The sequence below is a fragment of the Gallinula chloropus genome (genome assembly GCF_964237585.1).
Source record: "Gallinula chloropus genome assembly, chromosome: 11".
NCBI classification, from domain to species: Eukaryota; Metazoa; Chordata; class Aves; order Gruiformes; family Rallidae; genus Gallinula; species Gallinula chloropus.
In genome coordinates this window covers 4,013,794-4,030,923 of record NC_140096.1, presented here as the reverse complement: position 1 = coordinate 4,030,923, position 17,130 = coordinate 4,013,794, and the positions used below count along the sequence as shown (strand labels likewise).

Below are 17,130 nucleotides of genomic sequence, written 5' to 3'. Positions count from 1 at the left end.
CGTTCTCCTCTCCTGGTGAGGGATGCGGATGTGGAGAGGCATTAATTTTGCTTTTTCAAATGCTACAAACTCTGCTGTGGAGAAAAGCAGGAACATCCCGGGGAGAGGAACCAAAACCCATCAACAGTAACTGAATTAAAGTCAGAATACAGAGCGTGGACAGAGGAGGAAGCAGCTTTTAAGACGTGGACATGGAGGTTTGGATTAGAGACAAGCGTGTGTGAGATCCCAGAGGAGATGGGAGATGCCTCAGGGACCAACGACCTGAAACAGATGTTGCCAGAAGCTTGTATGACCTCCTCAGACAAGGGCCATCTCCTTACCCTGTGCCCCTCTGTCACGCTCCTTCCAAGACAGAAAAGCAATCCAAACCTGCAGCAACCTCCAGCTTGTTTGTTCTCTCCAGTTAGGAGGAAGAAGTCCCGAAGCCTAATTTAGGCTGTGTTACATCCTGTATTCCAATTAACAGAATACTTTCCTTGTATGAGCTTATGCAAAGAAAACAACCATAAAATAACTTAACAAAACCCACAAAAATTCCTTTAGAAGAAAGGAACAGCATCCACAACTCGGCAGCGACAGGCACGACGCAAATGTAGCTTATTTCACAGGCCTCGTCCGCCTGCCCACGGCCCCAGAGACCCAACGAGTGTGGGACAAACCCAGGGAAAGGTTTCAAAACTGGGAATTACACACCATGGAGACAGACCACAACAAAGAAGGGACTGACACTTAAAGGGGGCACCATCAACAGCACATCTCTCCGAGCACGGTATCTCTGAGCGAATGAAAACCAGACCTGGAAAACGTTATTGGCACGCACACAAATGCTCCTGCTCTCCTTTGGGGCAAAGAAAATCCCAATAAACAAAAAACATTGCTGCAAAGTTCCCCTTTCAGCTGACTCGCCTCCCATCCTCACTCTAGAAATAACCAGTGTCCTTCCTCCCAGCCTCCCCAAATCGAGACCAAGATGGGAAACATTCAAAGTGAGCGTGAACCAAAACACTTCACCAAGACGTGGAACAGAAAACCCCAACTGCTCTCAAAAGTCTCCCCAAGGCTTGCTGCCCCAGCTCCAGTCCGGCAGAAACCCCCAAACCTGCCACGCCAGCAACGGGTCCGTTCCCAGCTCTCGTTCTAGCAGCAATGTGAGCACGCTGGGGGCTGCAACTGGCATCTGAGAGCGCAACAGCTCACGCTGGAAAACAAGAAAGTGCCTCAGCGTTAACGTGCGTAATCCTGGAGGCGGCTCTGAAGCCCACCAGAGCGTCTGCAGTGGCGAGACCACGAACCACGGCTGTGGGAGAGGAGCTCACCCTGACCAGCCCAGATCTAAATTCCAGTCATACTCCTGTTTATTTCTCCCCTTCCCTGCATGCTGCAAGCCCTTTCGTGCCCTCCCGGGAGCAGCTACTCGGCTTCGGTGACATTCAGCGCAGTGCTCCGGCTGCCGGCGGGCAGCGCGTACCCGGGAGCGGCTCTGCCTTTCAGGGGCTCTCCGCAGCACTCTGGGCTTGCCAGGGTGTCGGGGCTGCCGTGGGGATGCTGAGGCACACCCTGGGCGATGCCCACGGGTTTGCACTTGGCACGTTTCTCTGGGGAGCAAGGGAAGCTCAAGCTCGGGGGCAGCTGGGGTGCAGTTTCTCCCAAGGGTAACAAGCGGGACAGGCTTTTGGCGGTGACTTCACCGTGGGACCTGTAGGACCCAGCTGGCTCCCAGGGCCACCTTGCCTCGGTCAGCAGAGGTAAGTTGGAAGGCCTGAGCGGGTGCCTGCTCAGCTCTGGCTCTGGGGGCCGCCTGTCCGCAGCCTCTCCGACAACGCCCCGGGAAAGAGGCAGGAAAGGGGGTGCGGTGCCTGGCTGCTCCGATGACTCCCAGGCACTCTCCATCGCGGCAGCTGGAGCAAAAGCCCAGCACTTCATCCCTCCGGCAGCCATGTCGGCGTCGCGCTGGAGGTGCTGCGCGCCCAACCAGCTCAACCTGCTGTCAGCAGCCACCAGCTCACCCTCCTCCTTGCTCCGGCTCCTCCTTGCTCCGCCCGAGTCCTTTTTGCCACCTTCCCGCTTCGACCAGAGCCGGCAGGGCCGAGGGCCGTTCTTGGCAGCCGGTGCATCGGCAAGCTCAAACTCCAGGCTCTCCGTGTCAAGTGAGCGGCTCCTCCGGTCAACGGAGAGTGGCGCTGGCATGGAGGGGCTCAGCCCATGGAGGCGCAGGTGGCGGGGCAGGCTGCCGACACCCCAGTTGCAGCTCAGGAAGGAGCCCGGGGAACACCCCGGGGACATTCTCTCGTCACATTCAGCCAACGACTCCTTCTGTCCGTAGCCATCGTCAAAGGCCTCGGCAATGTCCTCCCCGCCGTTCATCTCGGGATGCTGCTCGCACTCCCCTTCTCCTTCCTGCTCCACATCGACAACGTCAAAGGTGACCATGGTGGGGAGGGCAGGGAGGTTCTGTGTGAAGGAAGAGCTGGAGGCAGAGCTCCCCAAACTTTCGGAGAGGCTGGAGAAGAGGGTCCCACTGCTGGCGAACTCCACCAGCGCTTGTGAGAAGTTCACAGCATGCTCGGGCTCGTCGGTGGCAGTCTCCACTCCGCCACCACCCACATGCTCAGGGAGTCTGTAGCTGGGGAACATTCCTGTTTTGGCTGGGGCTATGCCGTGGATGGAGCCCCCGAACAACCTGCGGTCCGATTCCGAATCAAACCCCGGGTTGTTCTTCGCGAGCTGAGTAAGGCAACTTCCTTGGGCTTCTGGGCTGTTGTAACCGTTGTCTGGACACAGAGTCCCTGGAAAATCCCTCCACTCTGGACTTTCAGCTCCAGCCACCAAAACCGCACTGTTCACAGCCCTGCTCGGGGCAGACGAGGCCACCGGCTCGCTGCCGAGGCCACTCGGATTCTTGCCCATCGAGTTGGCTGCTCTAGTTTTACATTCAACGCACTGCTTTTCCTGGGGACACTTCTCCTTGCCAGGCACATCGAGGCGTTTCAGGATCGGCTCCCTCTGCAGCTCCCAGTACAGCAGCTCCTTCTGAATGGCCGCAAGCCGCTCTTCTTCTGTTTCCATCACCCCTCGTTTCTGATCCATCAGCTGCAAAGGGCTCTGCTCAGCAGGGAGGCAGAAGTCCAAGAAGTAGCTGAAGATCCCCGGGCGTGAGACCTTGCCCTCAAACAGCGATTCCTCCCCATGGGAGGGGCTCATCAGTGCATCAAACTCATAAAGCGCATCACCGCTGTAACTGTCACGGGGAAGACGTTCCTTCTTGAGCTCACCCAACCCATCGCCACCTTCATCCTCCGGCCCCGGCGTGGTGGAGTCGTAATAACCCTCATCGCTGTTAGGGGCAGACTCTTGCTGGTCACTCTGTGGTGTCAGGAGGTCAACGCCATCCATTGCATCCCCCACGTAAGGGTGGGCTTCTGCCTCGTGCCAGGGGTGTGTCTCCAAACTGCTACTTGACACCTGGGCCCCGTAGCTCGTGTCCCCCACTGCGTGGCTGTTCCAGATCTGGTGGAGGTACTCCTCCGCCTCCTCAGGCATGGCCATCTCCTCCCCACCGCCCTGGTAGGTGACCAGGCAGGAGCTCCGCTTAGTGGCATCTCTGCTGCGCTCCACGGAGATGCTGCTCTCAGCGATGTCGGGCTCAGCAATGTCATCCCCGCACCCTGTCAGGGAATCAAAGCTCTTCAGAGATGTGACATCTCCTAAGATGAGGCTCAGCAGGTCCCCGGAGTGTAGGCAGGGAGGGTTGTCGTCTGCAAACTCCGGGTGAAAGGCCAGCAGCAGGTCACCTCCGTCAAACTCGGTGCAGTCAACAGCGTCAGCCTCCGGTTTGGTATCCACCAGCTCCCTCTTACCCGGCACGGCCGAGTCGCCCTCAGAGCTGCCTTCATCAGCCGCCAGACAGCCGGGCTCGGCAGCCTCTCCACAGTCAGCAGCTGGGCCTACCGAGCGGTCATCTTCCGAGCTCCCCGGGCACCCTGTGGTAAGAGGGACAGCTCCCAGGCCCCTTCCCTCCACTGCCCCTACGCTGCTCTCTGCTCCCACCCCAGGGGCTTTGCCAGCCTCCTCCGAATCCCCAGTCCATTCAGGGAGCTCTGTCTTCTCACACTCAGCAGCTTTGCTCTTCCGGTGACGCCGGATGCTGTTAAAAAACCCTTTCAGGCCTTTTTTGGCTCTGGGGAAGGACACCTTATCTCCATTGGGCTTCTTCTCACAGCCCTCGATACTCCCGGGTGGAGAGTTGTCCCCTTGGATGAAATCAAACTTGGCAGTGGTGTCTATGGCCAGGTGAGCGCTTTGGGAGCTCGTCAAAAGGCAAGGATGGGTGTCCCTGCTCCCCTCCGAAGGGCTTTCCAGCTGCGCCCCACCGCACCTCTCGTACGCAGCACCGCTAAGCCCGTCGTGGGTCTTACATTTACTGAGGCCTTTTTTAGAGGGTACTTTCCCCTGGCCTTTGCTTCTGCCACCAAAGAAACTGGGCAGCGTACAGATGCTCCTCTTCCCTCCAAACAGTTTGAAAGCCGTTTTCTTCAGCTTGCCAGCGGGCGGCTGAGGCTGCTGCGGCTCTGCAGCATCACCCTGCTCCGGCAGCCGGTCCCCGGTCTCTTCCCGTTGCTGTTCACCTCCCTCCTGCTGCCCGCAGACCACTGACTGCGACCTGCTCCGGGCAGGCTCCTCCGCACTGCCCGTTTCCATGGCAGCTGGTCAGTTTGGGTGCATCTAGCTGGAAAGGATGACTTTGGTAGCAGAATCCTCTTCTGGGCGCAGAGATCGAAGCATGGCAGCTGGTCTAAAGGAAAGGAAAGGGAGAGAGATGAGGAGACCGGCAGCAGACAGTGCAAAGCCAGAGGCAAAGGTGTGACCAGGTGAAGAGCGTCACCTCCTGCCTGAACTGCAAAACTCTCCAACAGCTGCTCAGCTCCCTCCAGTTCTTAAAGCCAGACATAAAAACATCATTATCTACAGATTTACCAGTTTGGAAGTGCAGGACAGCCCCGTCTCTCCATTTGGCTGCATCCCCACTGCCTGGGGACAGGCTGGTCTGACCCCTGAGCTGCCTCGCTCCAACCCCTCTGGGACCCCAGCTTTATTGCCATCACCCCAACAATGGCTCCTGTGACCCAGCAGCAAACATGCCATCTTCACTCCTTTCTTTTCCTCAAGACAGGGTAACAACAGCACAGCATCACTCTGCCTCTACAGTCTATGACAAGCCCTGAGGTTCACCTGCTCCCAGGAGGCAAAACCTTCTTCCCAACAACTCGGGCTTTGCCAGGTCTGCCCAGGAGCCTTCATGGAGCCCCAGGTGGCCCAGACCCGCCCCCCCCCCCCCCCCGGAGCGCTGCTGGGCTTCTCCTTGCATCTCTTTCCAGGGGTCTGGTTAGCCAGGCCTGAAGGGAAGTCACACACACGTATCCACACCCCGGGGCTGCCTGAGAAGTGGGGAGGGGGCAGTAAAACCCAGGATTTCAGGAATTCCCCGCGGAATTTATTTCCCTCGGGCTCCACGTCAGCACCGGCCCCATCGGGCAGCACCGGGACCGGCCGCCGGCGGGGCTGGGGAAGAGAGCTGGGCAGTCCCCAGGGCAACAGGCAGCGGGGACCAGCCCCTCAACACGCACCGGGCTGCGAGAGGCCGCAGCCCCGCTCCGCTGCCCGAGGCAAGCGGGCTCCGCGCCGGGCCCCAGGCCGGCTGCGAAGGGCCCGGCCGCGGGGTCCGGCCGAGCCAAGCCGGCCCCCCCCCGCCAAGCAAAGTCCCCGCTCGCGTCCCGCCGCGCCCCGCGGGAGCAAAGGCCGCGGAGACCCGGCTCTACCTGCCCCGGCCCCTCTCCCCGTCGGGCTCCGCCAAACTCCGGGCAGCGCCCATTAGGACGCGCGGCCACCCCGCGCCCCGGGAGGATGGGGCAGGGCGAGGCGGGGCCCAGCCCGCGGCCCCGCAGCCCCCGCCCCGCTCGGCGGCCGCGGGGAAGCCGCGCGCCGTTCGTCCCCTCCCTTCCCCCTCCCACCCCCATCCCCCGCTCCCCGGGACTTACCGGCCGCGCGGGGCGGCAACGGCCGGGGGTGGGCGCGGGCGCGGAACGGGGCCGGGGCCGTGCGGAGCTGTCTGCGGCCCGGTGCGGCCCGTCCCGCCGCCCGCCCGGGCCAGCCCAGGCCGCGGGCAAGTGGCCGCGGGGGCAGCGGGTCCGCCCGGCGCGGGCAGCGTGGGCGGGGCCTCTGCGGCGGGCGGGGCGGGGCCGCGCGTACGTTAAGGGCGTGGGCTCTGTGACGGGGGCGGGGCGCGCATGTCGTGACATCACGCGGAGGCGGGGCTGCGGCGGGCGGTTGTGGCGGGGGGGGCGGCAGCAGCAGCAGCGGCGGCCCCGGGGGGTCGGGCAGCCGCGACGTGCCCGCACGCACCCGCCGGGAAGGTGGGGAGGGGACTCGGGTCACGTTCCCGCCGCGGGCGTGCGACGCCGGGCGCGAGGGGGAAGATGGCGCGGCTGTGACGTGCGGCGTCAGTGCACGTGCGGGCGCGGCCGGCGCGGTGCCGCTGTCACCGCACGTCACCCGCCGCCAGCGGCCGCCGCCGGCCCCACCGCCGGGCCCTGCCAGGGTCTGACGGCCCCGCCTCCCTGAAGCTCAGACCCCCCCGGGCCTCTGGCTGTCGCTCCTTCGCTGCCCGCCGCGGGGCACCCGTACGGGGTCCCAGCTCCGCGGCCGGGCTGGGCAGAGCTGCCCCAGCCCCTTCGCCACCGGCCCGGACTCGCTCCCCTACGCCCGCGGCTCGCTTCACGTGGAGCCCCGAACCGGCCCCGGCCCTTCTCCTTGGCAGCAAGGCGGGGCTGGGGCTCGTTGGGGTCATCCCTCCCGAAACCAGAGGGGTTTGTCCTTCCCCCTGCCCTGGTTCCTCGTGCCTTCAGCCCACCCACGACCCCTCCCACGCACCAGTCCTGCTCCCCCCAGAGCAAACCCCAGTGCTTCGGCCAGCCTGATTAATAGTCGCTGATGAATAGGTTTCCACCACCTTTGAAACAAGCCCATAAACACAAAATCACACCTGTGCTGTGCAAAGGGTGATGCCCGCCCACCCCACAGCTCTGCCCCAGCCACACAGTTACAGGAGGGTGGATGAAACTGGGGGGGGATATATTCTGCTACGCTCCAAAAGTGGTCCAGAGCATCACTGGTGTCTTTGTGCTAAGCTGCTGAGGAGCAGGGTGGTCTATCCCTCATCTTCTGGCTGGAGGGAAGAATAAGCAGACCCACCCATAGTCATCCCCATCACCAGGCACAGGCGCTGGAGCCCTGTCAACGGCAGGAGTGAGTGGGGGGGCAGCACCGCTGCCAGGGTGCCCAGCACTGAGCTCAGCCTGAAATTCCCCATCTGCAGCGTTTCCTCACATCCATTCTGAAGGTGCCAGCTGGCTGGTTCGGGGTCTGTCACCATACAAAGTGAATCACAGCAGCGGTTTTCATTTCAGGCAGACCCCTCAGCCATAACGTGAGATGAGTGAGATGATGTTTAAAGACCAAGTGGGGGATGCTGGTGCCTCTGGCCGCTTCTCCCACCGCTTTGCACCGACATGTTCTCGGGGTGGGAAGCATCCCAGAACGGTGATGCAGTGGTGATGGGCTGTGCAGGCACAGCCTGGTCCAGCCTCTCATCCACCCTCGCCAGGTGGCCAGACAAAGCAAGCACCAGGAGAGCACCCTGGGAGGGGGGTTAGGGGCAGCTGAGGCCACGCTGCAGGCAAAGCTACAGGCACGAAGCTTGGTTGTGTGTCCCTCCATCCCGCTCTGCCCCAGGAGCGGAGGAGGGAGAAGCTGCCTTTGCTCCTCTCCCTCTGCCCTCCTCACCTGGTCCCAGCCCCTTCTCCACCCAGTGCCAAATCCAAGGTGTAAAATCCATCAGCAAAGAGGTTTTACAGTCAGACGGCTACACCTGGTCCCGCTCTACCACAGCCCTGATGCGGAGCCGAGGTCTCCCCCCTTTGGTCCCCACCCCACTCCCCATCTGCTCGCACCGGCACCGCTTTCCAGAGACCCCTCACCAGCAAAAACCACTCCATGGCCACAGATCCCAGCGGGCAGTTCCCCCCTGCGCCGAGGGCAGGGCGCTGTTTAATTCGCGCACTCAAGGCACGGGGCAGGTGTCTCCCGCCGCGGGCTGTGCGTCACGTCACGTCGCGTCGCGTCACAGCTGATGTCGGAGGTAGTTCTTCAGGACCATCGGGATCTCAAGCTCACCCACGGCATGCAGGTGCCCAGCCTGCTTCAGGAGCCGTCTCATCACCAGCCTGGACTGAGACATCAAGGATTTGGGATGGGCTGTGGAAGAAGAGGGAGGAAAAAAAATGAGATGGCCACCTCCACAGCACAAGACCTCACTCCCCTCCAACCCGGGCATTGCCCTAAGCAAAGGGCCCTGGATAGAGCAAAACTAAAGCTGGGGCTGGTTGTGCTGCATGTTGAGGTGGGGGGGCCTTGCAGCGTGCGGGCTGCAGGGGCTGAGCGCTCCCAGATAAGGTCACCCACCACCACTGGGAAATAGGTGCAGTTTTCCTGGACAGAGGTGGTCAGGGGAGCCAGAATTGAGCAGCAGAAAGGAGAGGAATGGTTAAAAACGCAGCTTTTAACCTAACGGATTGATTAAGTGGAAAATCGAGGCTGAGGAAATCTCCACATGCTGCAGACCAGCCCTGGCCACAGCACAGACCCTCAGTGAAAGCAGCTGCTTTAGCAAATGCCTGGAAACATCCAGGAGAAGCAGACATGGCGAGTCCAGGAGGGAAGATAACCATGTAAACGGACACAGTGTCTGCAGAGAGTCACAGCCCAGACCCAAAAGGTGTCAGCCTGCTGCCAGCTGCAGGAGTTGAGGATATTTGGTGGGCATTCAGTAGAAATGAGCCCTCCTGTGGCAGCCTCCTCCAAATCCCAGCAGTTTATTTTGTTTCCTGCGTTGGCACATGGACCCAAGCGATCAGATTTAATCACTGGTGGTGGACCTACTCTGCCTAACCTCGTGATGTCCCTCTCTTGCTGTTCAGTATTGGAGACTTGAAGGGAGGGTGTATCTTTTGGCCTGAACACAGTGGTCATCAGGGCAGAGGGAGGAGTAGAGTTCAGAGTGAAACAGCAATAATCATAGAATCATAGAATCTTAGGGGTTGGAAGGGACCTCAAGAGATCATTGGGTCCAACCCCCCTGCCAAAGCAAGAGTTTACGACTAGAGGGACCCGTGCACTCAAGTGATGCCATGAAGGCAGTTGAAGGTCATAGGAAAGCCTGGGAGAGGCTCTCCAGAAGCAGAGGTGGAGCAAAGGAGAAGCTGAAGGAACTCGCAGGCACAAGGCCACAGGCACAAGGCCACAGGCATGGTTTACCTCTTGCCTGCAGCAGCAGCTCCAGCCCCTTGCTGCGTGGTGGTGCTGCCGCGGCTGCCGTGATGTGGGGCAAGTACACGTTGGCTCCAAAGTCAATGAGCAGCTGGATGAACTCACTCCTGCAGCCGTGCCTCAGGCAGGTTTCCAGCAGAGTCTTGGGTTCCTTGATCTGGGCAATCACCCGCTCCTCTGTGCAGTTATAGTCGGGGTCGGCACCGTAAAGCAACAGCGTCTTAAAGCACTCCAGATGCCCATACGCAGCGGCGAGGTAGAGGGGGCCGGAACAAGCCACCGAGTTGGCAGCCCACTCAGGCAGCCTCGCTTGGACGTTGGTTTCAGCGCCGTGGTCCAGGAGCTGCTGCAAGATGCCCACGTCCCCATCCCTCGCGGCGATGAGCAGCGGAGAGGAGTTGTTGTAGATGCTGCCGGCGGGACTGGCCCCCGCATCCAGGAGCACCTTCACGCATTCCAGGTGGCTGTTGCTGACCGCCATGAAGAGTGGGGTTTGAGCCTTCACGTCCAGGCTGTCCACCTCTGCCCCATGGGCCAAGAGGACCTTCATGCTCCTGACACGGCCCCAGGTGGCAGCCAGGCGCAGCGGGGTGCTGGGCACGCCCCAGCCGCTCCGGCGGTTGATGAACCTCTTATACCTGGCTTGGCACAGGAGGTTATCAAGGGTCTGGTGATCGTCCTCGCAGACGGCCCGGTTCAGCTCCTCGCTTTCTCCATTGTCATCTTCTTCTTCTTGGGGCTGGAGCATGGAGAACATCTTCGTGATATCCATTAGGCTCATTGTTTTCGGGTCTGTCTCCCACGTACCGCTTTCATCATAAACAGTAAAGCCAAAGATCTACAAGACAACAAAACCATCACTGGGTTAGGCAGCCTCCTGACACCAACACCCTCTTTGGGTTATTTTTTTAAAATGCACAATTTAACAGAAATTCTCAACAAAGAAGGTATTCAGTATCTCCACCTTCTCAGCACCCCCCGTTACCAGGACACCCCCTTTGTTCAGTAGGGGGACCCACATTATCTCTAGTTGTGCCTTTGCTGCTTACATACCTAAAAAACCCCTTTTTATTATCCTTTATATCCCTTGCCAGCTTTATTTCCAGGTGGGCTTTAGCCTTCCCAGTCACAGCCCTGCTTGCCCTGACAACCTTCATGGCATCCGCTGGACTCTCTCCAGGAGATCCCTGGCTTTTTTATCCCAGGGAGCCCAGAACTGGACACAACGCTCCAGGTGGGGCCTGACCAGGGCAGAGCAGAGGGGGAGGATCACCTCCTGTGACCTGCTGGCCACACTCCTCTTGATACACCCCAGGATCCCATTGTCTCTCTCAGCCCCCAGGGCACACTGCTGGCTCATGGCCACCCTGTCATCTACCAGGACCCCCAGGTCCTTCTCCACAGAGCTCCTCTCCAGCAGGTCACCCCCAGCCTGTACTGATACAAGTGGTTGTTCCTTCCCAGGTGCAAGACTTTACACTTGCTTTTGTTGAACCTTACCTGGTTTCTCCCTGCCCAGCTCTCCAGCCTGTCCAGGACTCTCTGGATGGCAGCGCAGTGTTCCTGTGTGTCAGCCACTCCTCCCAGCTCTGTATCATTGGGTACTTGCTGAGGGTGGATGCTGTTCCCTCATCAAGGTTGTCAATGAAGATATTAAACAGAACTGGACCCAACACTGAGCCCTGGGGAACACCACTAGTCACAGGTCTCCAGTCAGACTCTGCTCTGCTGATCACCACTCTCTGGGCTCGGTCTGACAGCCAGTTCTCAACCCACCTCACTATCCACTCATCTATCCCATGCTCTCTCAGCTTTGTTATCAGGATGTCATGGGAGACAGTATCGAAAGCCTTGCTGAAGTCAAGGTAGATGACATCCACTGCTCTCCCTCCATCTACCCAGCCAGTGATGACATCATAGAAGGCTACAAGATTGGACAAGCACAATGTCCCCTTGGTGAATCCACGCTGACTACTCCTCATAACCTTATTTTCTTCCAATTGCTTGGAGATGGCACCCAGAACAAGCTGTCCCATAATGAGGCAGCCCTGGGAGGCTCATCCCACCTCCACCTGCCACGGGAAGACACACGAGCTGGAGGAATCCCCTGCACGGGGCCACTGCCGCAGCTCAGTTCAGCAGAGCAAGTCTGATGGCAGCGAGTGATGGGGAAGCTCTGCTGTGCTTCCACCTGTTACACTGACCCCCACAACTCTACAGAGACATGAAACAGCAACACTGACATCACAGGGGTTCATTAGATGTGCTGATAATGAGCCCTGGAGCTTTGGAACCTCCAGCCCCCGATGTGGGTACCGGCATGTGGGGTTTGCTGCAGATTCGATCCAGGGAAGCAGCACAGTTACATTCCCGAGGGAAATAGTCTGAGAAAGTGTAAACCCAGCTGTAACGTTCCCCAAACACACAGGTACCCATCTCCACGGGGACACCACTTTGGCAGCATCAGCACTCATGTAGGGAGCTCACAGATGTGCCAGAGTCCAAACCAGAGCCCAAACCTCTTGAGCAGAAGGAAGCTGCAGCCACAGAGCCTCCAAAAGAGGCTGTGGCTGGAGCCAAAGGGCACAGAGAGCAATACCCACACTCTTCCCACTGGTTACCAAGTTACCGTCAGCTGCCCGATGCAGCCTGGGTGTCACCACGCTGCTCCTTACCTTTGGGAGGGAGGCGATGCTCGCAGCCAGGGCGAGTGAGGCAGTGCCTGTCCAGGGCAAGTTCTTCCCTGAATTAAATAAAACCAAAGATAAAATAAATTTTAAAACAGGGAGAGAAGGAGAGAGGATCTGGCCGTGTCAGGGATGGACGTCCGCTCTGCGTGGCCGGAGCGATGCAGCCTGTCAAGCTCACAGCTGAAATGCCACTCTGGGGAGAAGGGCCGGGGTGCCAGGGCTAATTTTAGCCCCTCAAGGGTTTTATCTTACCACTTCCATTCTTGGGAAGTTCCCCTGGGTAAATATAGCGAGGGGCAGCGAGGCGGGGGGAGGCTGGGACAGGTGCTGGACGCTGCCTGACCCATCCAAGCAGACACAAAACTTTTGCTTCCCTGTGTCAGTGCAGAAATCACAGGGTACCAGGAGGGTCAAGTCCCTGCCAGGACAGGGCATCCCCACTGCAGCACCAGCCTCTCCCTTCTCTCAGCCATTTCCAACAGATTCCCTCTTAACCCTTCTCCCAACCACCTTTTCCACTTTCAGAGCAACACAACCAACTGTTCACAACACCCAGAATTGTTTGTTCAACACAAGGCAGACGAAAGGCACTGGAGATGGACCAGATTTCTAACTCGAGCTGCTCCTTTGGTTTCCCTCCTGCAAGAAACCACTTGTCTGGCTTCATAAAATGAAGCAGCACATAGCCAGGCAGCAAACTTTACAGGGGCAAAGAAGCCAAGAGGAAAAGAGCATTTGGGCTGTCTTATCAAAAGCTGTCAGCTGGTAAGTGTAACCCTATTTTACCCAGTCCCCTTTAAACCTTTTCCAAACTTCTCTGCAGTGGAGCAGGAACAGTCACTCTGACAGTTTGAAGCCATGTTATCAGCTGTGCCAGATAACATGAGGGGAACCACACTATCCAGGAGAAAAATCTCCACTGCTGCGAGGAGGAAAATCAGGGGCTCTGGGAAACCTTTGTGATGCCGCCGCACCCAGCTTGTAGCCACACTGGGAAAGGCAGGAAATGTTTGGTACTGATCACTGGAATCACAGATGCTTTGGGCTGGAAGGGACCTCAAAGATCATCTAGTTCCAACCCCCCTTGCCATGGGCAGGGACACCTTCACTAGCCCAGGTTGCCCAAAGCCTCATCCGACCCGGCCTTGAACCCTGCCAGGGATCCAGGGGCTTCCAGAGCCTCTCTGAGCACCCTGTGCCAGGGCCTCAGCACCCTCAGAGTAAAGAATTTCTTCCTAACGCCTCACTGAACCCTGCCCTCTGTCAGCTTGAAGCCATTGCCCCCTGCCCTGTGCCTGCACTTCCTGGGGAACAGCCCCTCACCCTCTTTCCTGTAGGACCCCTTGAAGTATTGGTAGGTCATTAGGTCTTCCTGGAGCCTTCTCTTCTCCAGGCTGAACAAGCCCAACTCTCCCAGCCTGTCTTCACAGGAGAGGTGCTCCAACCCCTTGATCATCTTCATGGCTCAATTGGCTTCTGCGTTAATTTCTCTCTCTCCAAATTCACTCACTAATAGATTGTTGCTTCAAAAAGGCCAATTTGCCAGAGTCAACACACTAAATGGAGTTACTGAGCAGAGGAAAGGTGGGTGAATGCTGGAGGAAGAGTGGGGAGTTTGGGGTTTACTAGGTGTCAAGAAGCTGCAACTGCAATGGGGATGCTGCTGCTCGAAAAGCCGAGTCTGGCTGGAAACCCCACCAACAAAACACAGAAGTAACAGCAGCAGTTAAGAAGTTGATGTGTTACAGTGGTGGGGGGGAAAGGGACTGCAGGCAACAGAACGAGTTCACGCTGGAAAATATGAGCTGTAGGGAACTGTGAGGGAACTCAAGAGATGAAAGGAGAATCCTCAAACGGAAGATCTAAGGGTTACCTGTGTATTCTTTTCTTGTTGCTGCTGCCATTTACTTGTTACCCAAAGAAAGAAATGTTAGAAACAAGACCAGCTCTTTGGTACAGAACAGAGATCAAACCAAATAGTGATGAAGCAAGAAATAGGAAGTACTTGCTGATAAACCCACCCTCAGCTGGACAAACACAGACTGAAACTCCTTGTGCTCCCTCAGCAGCCCAAGCAGCATGTTAAGCAGCATCCTGCATGGCTATTTAAATCAGCAGGTTTAATAGAGCCCAGAGAGTTTGGATAGAGCCCAGGAACCCAGGATAAGCCTGACCCAGCTCAGATAAACTTCCCAGTGCTTCAAACATGAGGGAAGGCCAAGGAATCAGGAGCCTTCACCTTCTGCCAGAGCTCCAGGGGTGAGCAGGCTCCAGGCAAAGCAACTCCTTTATCACCTCTCCCCATTAACTGTGGAAGAATTAAAAGGTCAGAAGTATATTTAATGCCAATCAAGAAGGTTTTTTGGGAAGGTAAATCCTGTCTGAAGTTGTTTTGGTTAAACAGCTTATAATTATTAACGCAGCTGAAAGGAGGTAATGAGCTTTCAGACTTAGCACCACCGAACGTTCTGCTAGAGAAGTTCAGTGCTGAACAGTACCCAACAGACCATTCTGCAGGGATTAAGGATTTACTAACAGTCCTCGAGGTCGGAAACACAGAGTTAGTGTGGGGCTACTCCTGACTCCCCCCTCCAAGCTGTGAGTCGCTGCTGAACTGCAGGGAAGCCTTTGGGTTTGGGAGCTCCCCTCAGCGTCAAGCAGAGCCTCTGCTCACAGCTTCCCAGCACCGCCTGTTCTGCTGGGCACCTTCTTGCTCCCCAGCAGCAGCACGGTTCAGGTATTAGCTGTGGGAGGGTACAAACACCTGCGGGCCAGCCCTGGCCTCCTGGGGTGGTTTGGCCCTGGCTGGAGGTCAGATGCCCACCAAAGCTGCTCTATCAGTCCCCTTTTCAATGGGACAGGGGAGAAAACAGATATGGAGAGGCTCAGGAGTGGAGATAAGGACAGGGAGAGATCATCCTGCAATCAGCATCATGGGCACAACCGACTCAACACAACAAAGAACAGAAACTCTCATTGATGGCCCTGCCCTGCACCCCCAGTGACACGAGAGTGGGGGGATGAGAAGTGTGACCAGAGCTTAAAGCACCTTCCCTCCACTCCTCCCTGCTCAGCAGACTGCACTTCAGTCAGGATGTCTCTCCTTTCTTCCCCCCATTGTGGCACGGAGAGGGACAGGGACTGGGGTTTGGGTCAGTTCCTCACAAGCTGTTTTCCTTCTTAGCTGGGGAGGTATTCATTCCTCACCCCCTTCCCCTGCTGCACCGTGGGGTCCTACCCACAGCAGACAGTCCTCCCACAAACTCCAACATGAGTCCTTTCCCACAGGGCTTCAGCTCTTCCCCAGCTGCCCCAGCGTGGGTCACTGCTATGGGGGCAGTCACAAGTCACAGAATGTCTCTCAGGCCCAGACTGCTCCAGCCTGGTCCCCCACGGGGTCACAATTCCCCCCAGCAAACCTGCTCTGGTGTGGATCTCTCCCTTGCTCATCTCTGTCTCTGTCTCTCTCCACGGGCTGCAGGTCCTGCCAGGAGGTTGCTCCAACGTGGGTCACAGCATCTCCTGTCTGTCTCCCCCTGCTCCAGCGTGGGGCCTCTCCACGGGCTGCAGGTGGGGTCTGGGCCTTGTCCATGGGCTGTGGGGGGACACCCGCCCCACCATGGGTTTCTCCAGGGGCTGCAGGGGCATCTTTCCCCCTGGCACCTGGGGCACCTCCTCTCCCCTTCCCTGCCCTTGGTGCCTGCACAGCTCCTCACACCTCCTCACTCCCTTCTCTGGGGCACAAAGCAGCTGCTGGTGGGTTTTTCTCCTCACTGGGATTCCCAGAGGCGCTGTGACCGTCGCTGATGGGCTGGGCCTTGGGCAGCTGCGGGTCCAGCCTTGAGCCGGCCGGTGTTTGCTCTGTGGGGCCTGGGGGAAGCTTCTTGCAGCACCCACCCCTGCAGCCCCCACCAGAACCCACCCATGCAGAACTACACCACCTCTGCACAGCAAAGGTTCCCAGGGCCCTTTTGGAAGCAATTCCCAATTTAACAAGTGCATTAACACAGGCAGTACATCCTTTGAAATGAAGGAGGAATCCAGCAACTGTTTCTTGTCCTCCACGAGCTGGAATTCCTTGAGGAATTTTGGCAGTGGAGCCCCAGAAGTTTGGCAACATTGCAACACGGTTCCAAGCTTCCATCATCTTCCAGGAGCTCCTTTCCTTTGAAATCCAAGGAAGCACTGGAGCCAGCAGCTGTGAACCAACAGGCAAAGATCATCACTGAGGACCTGAAATCAGAGCCCAAGTCAGCATGTGCCTACTCTTCATTATGCAAGTTACCTGGTGACGCTGAGCAGTCCCATAGATCTGTTTGCCCCAGTATGTTCTGTGTGCACCAAGGCTGGCAACGCTTCCAAGTTCTACCTGTGTTGTAGTTTTGCATGGCTGAGTTCTGGGGGAGAAGGGAGACACTGAGATGAGTGAGAGAGAGATCTGCACCAGAGATTTGCTGAGGGGGAGGCTTGTGACCCTGTGGGGGACCAGGCTGCAGCAGTCTGGGCCTGGTCGTGGCTCTGCCTGGCTCCCTGTCCATCAGCCTGCAGAGCAAGGGGCCAGGACCAGCACCCCGTTCTGCAGATTCCCATGTGGGGATCCAGTGGGGTTATTTTTCTGCAAGGGCCTCATATTTTGTTATTGATTCCCACTCAGGGCAGATTCCTCCCTTCTCCCCTGAGGCTGTGCAGGCTCCCAGGCCTGTTCAGTGTTTGGAGAGAAGGGAAAAAAAGCAAGCACCAGCTCCAGGGAGCAGTGCTGGGCAGTCCCCCCCTGGCAGTGAGGTCACCTCCACCGTGCCCTAAGAGAAGAGTAATCCCACTCACTTCCAGGTAGGCTCACTCCTTCAGCTGGTGACTGACTTCACGTCTCAAGGCGTGAAGTCCTGCTTTGAGTTTAATTAAGCAATGAACAGAGCAGTCTCTTACTTTAAAAAGGCAAGGTATTTATTTTCACAGGGAATAAAAATAAACTGTAATACAAGTGAAACTTCATGATCAAACACATTTAGAGAAAAAAAAGACACAGTGCTCCTCTAAACACGGTGCTTCCTCCTGA

At 57.7% G+C, this 17,130-nt stretch overlaps 2 protein-coding genes across 2 annotated transcripts; both read right to left on the bottom strand.

The window, feature by feature from the left end:
* Positions 1-1,413: 1,413 nt before the first annotated feature.
* AMER1 (APC membrane recruitment protein 1) lies at positions 1,414-4,701 on the bottom strand (the record flags this gene model as incomplete). The annotated part of the gene is made up of 1 exon (XM_084269146.1): positions 1,414-4,701. One exon carries the CDS (start codon positions 4,699-4,701, stop codon positions 1,414-1,416), a length of 3,288 nt encoding a protein of 1,095 aa, XP_084125272.1.
* Positions 4,702-8,091: 3,390 nt separating this feature from the next.
* Positions 8,092-10,200, bottom strand: ASB12 (ankyrin repeat and SOCS box containing 12; the record flags this gene model as incomplete). Its single annotated transcript, XM_084269125.1, is given in 3 exon segments — positions 8,092-8,313; positions 9,373-10,165; positions 10,168-10,200. Coding segments are annotated over 3 exon segments (960 nt in total). The 3' UTR covers positions 8,092-8,179.
* Between the last annotated feature and the right edge of the window lie 6,930 nt (positions 10,201-17,130).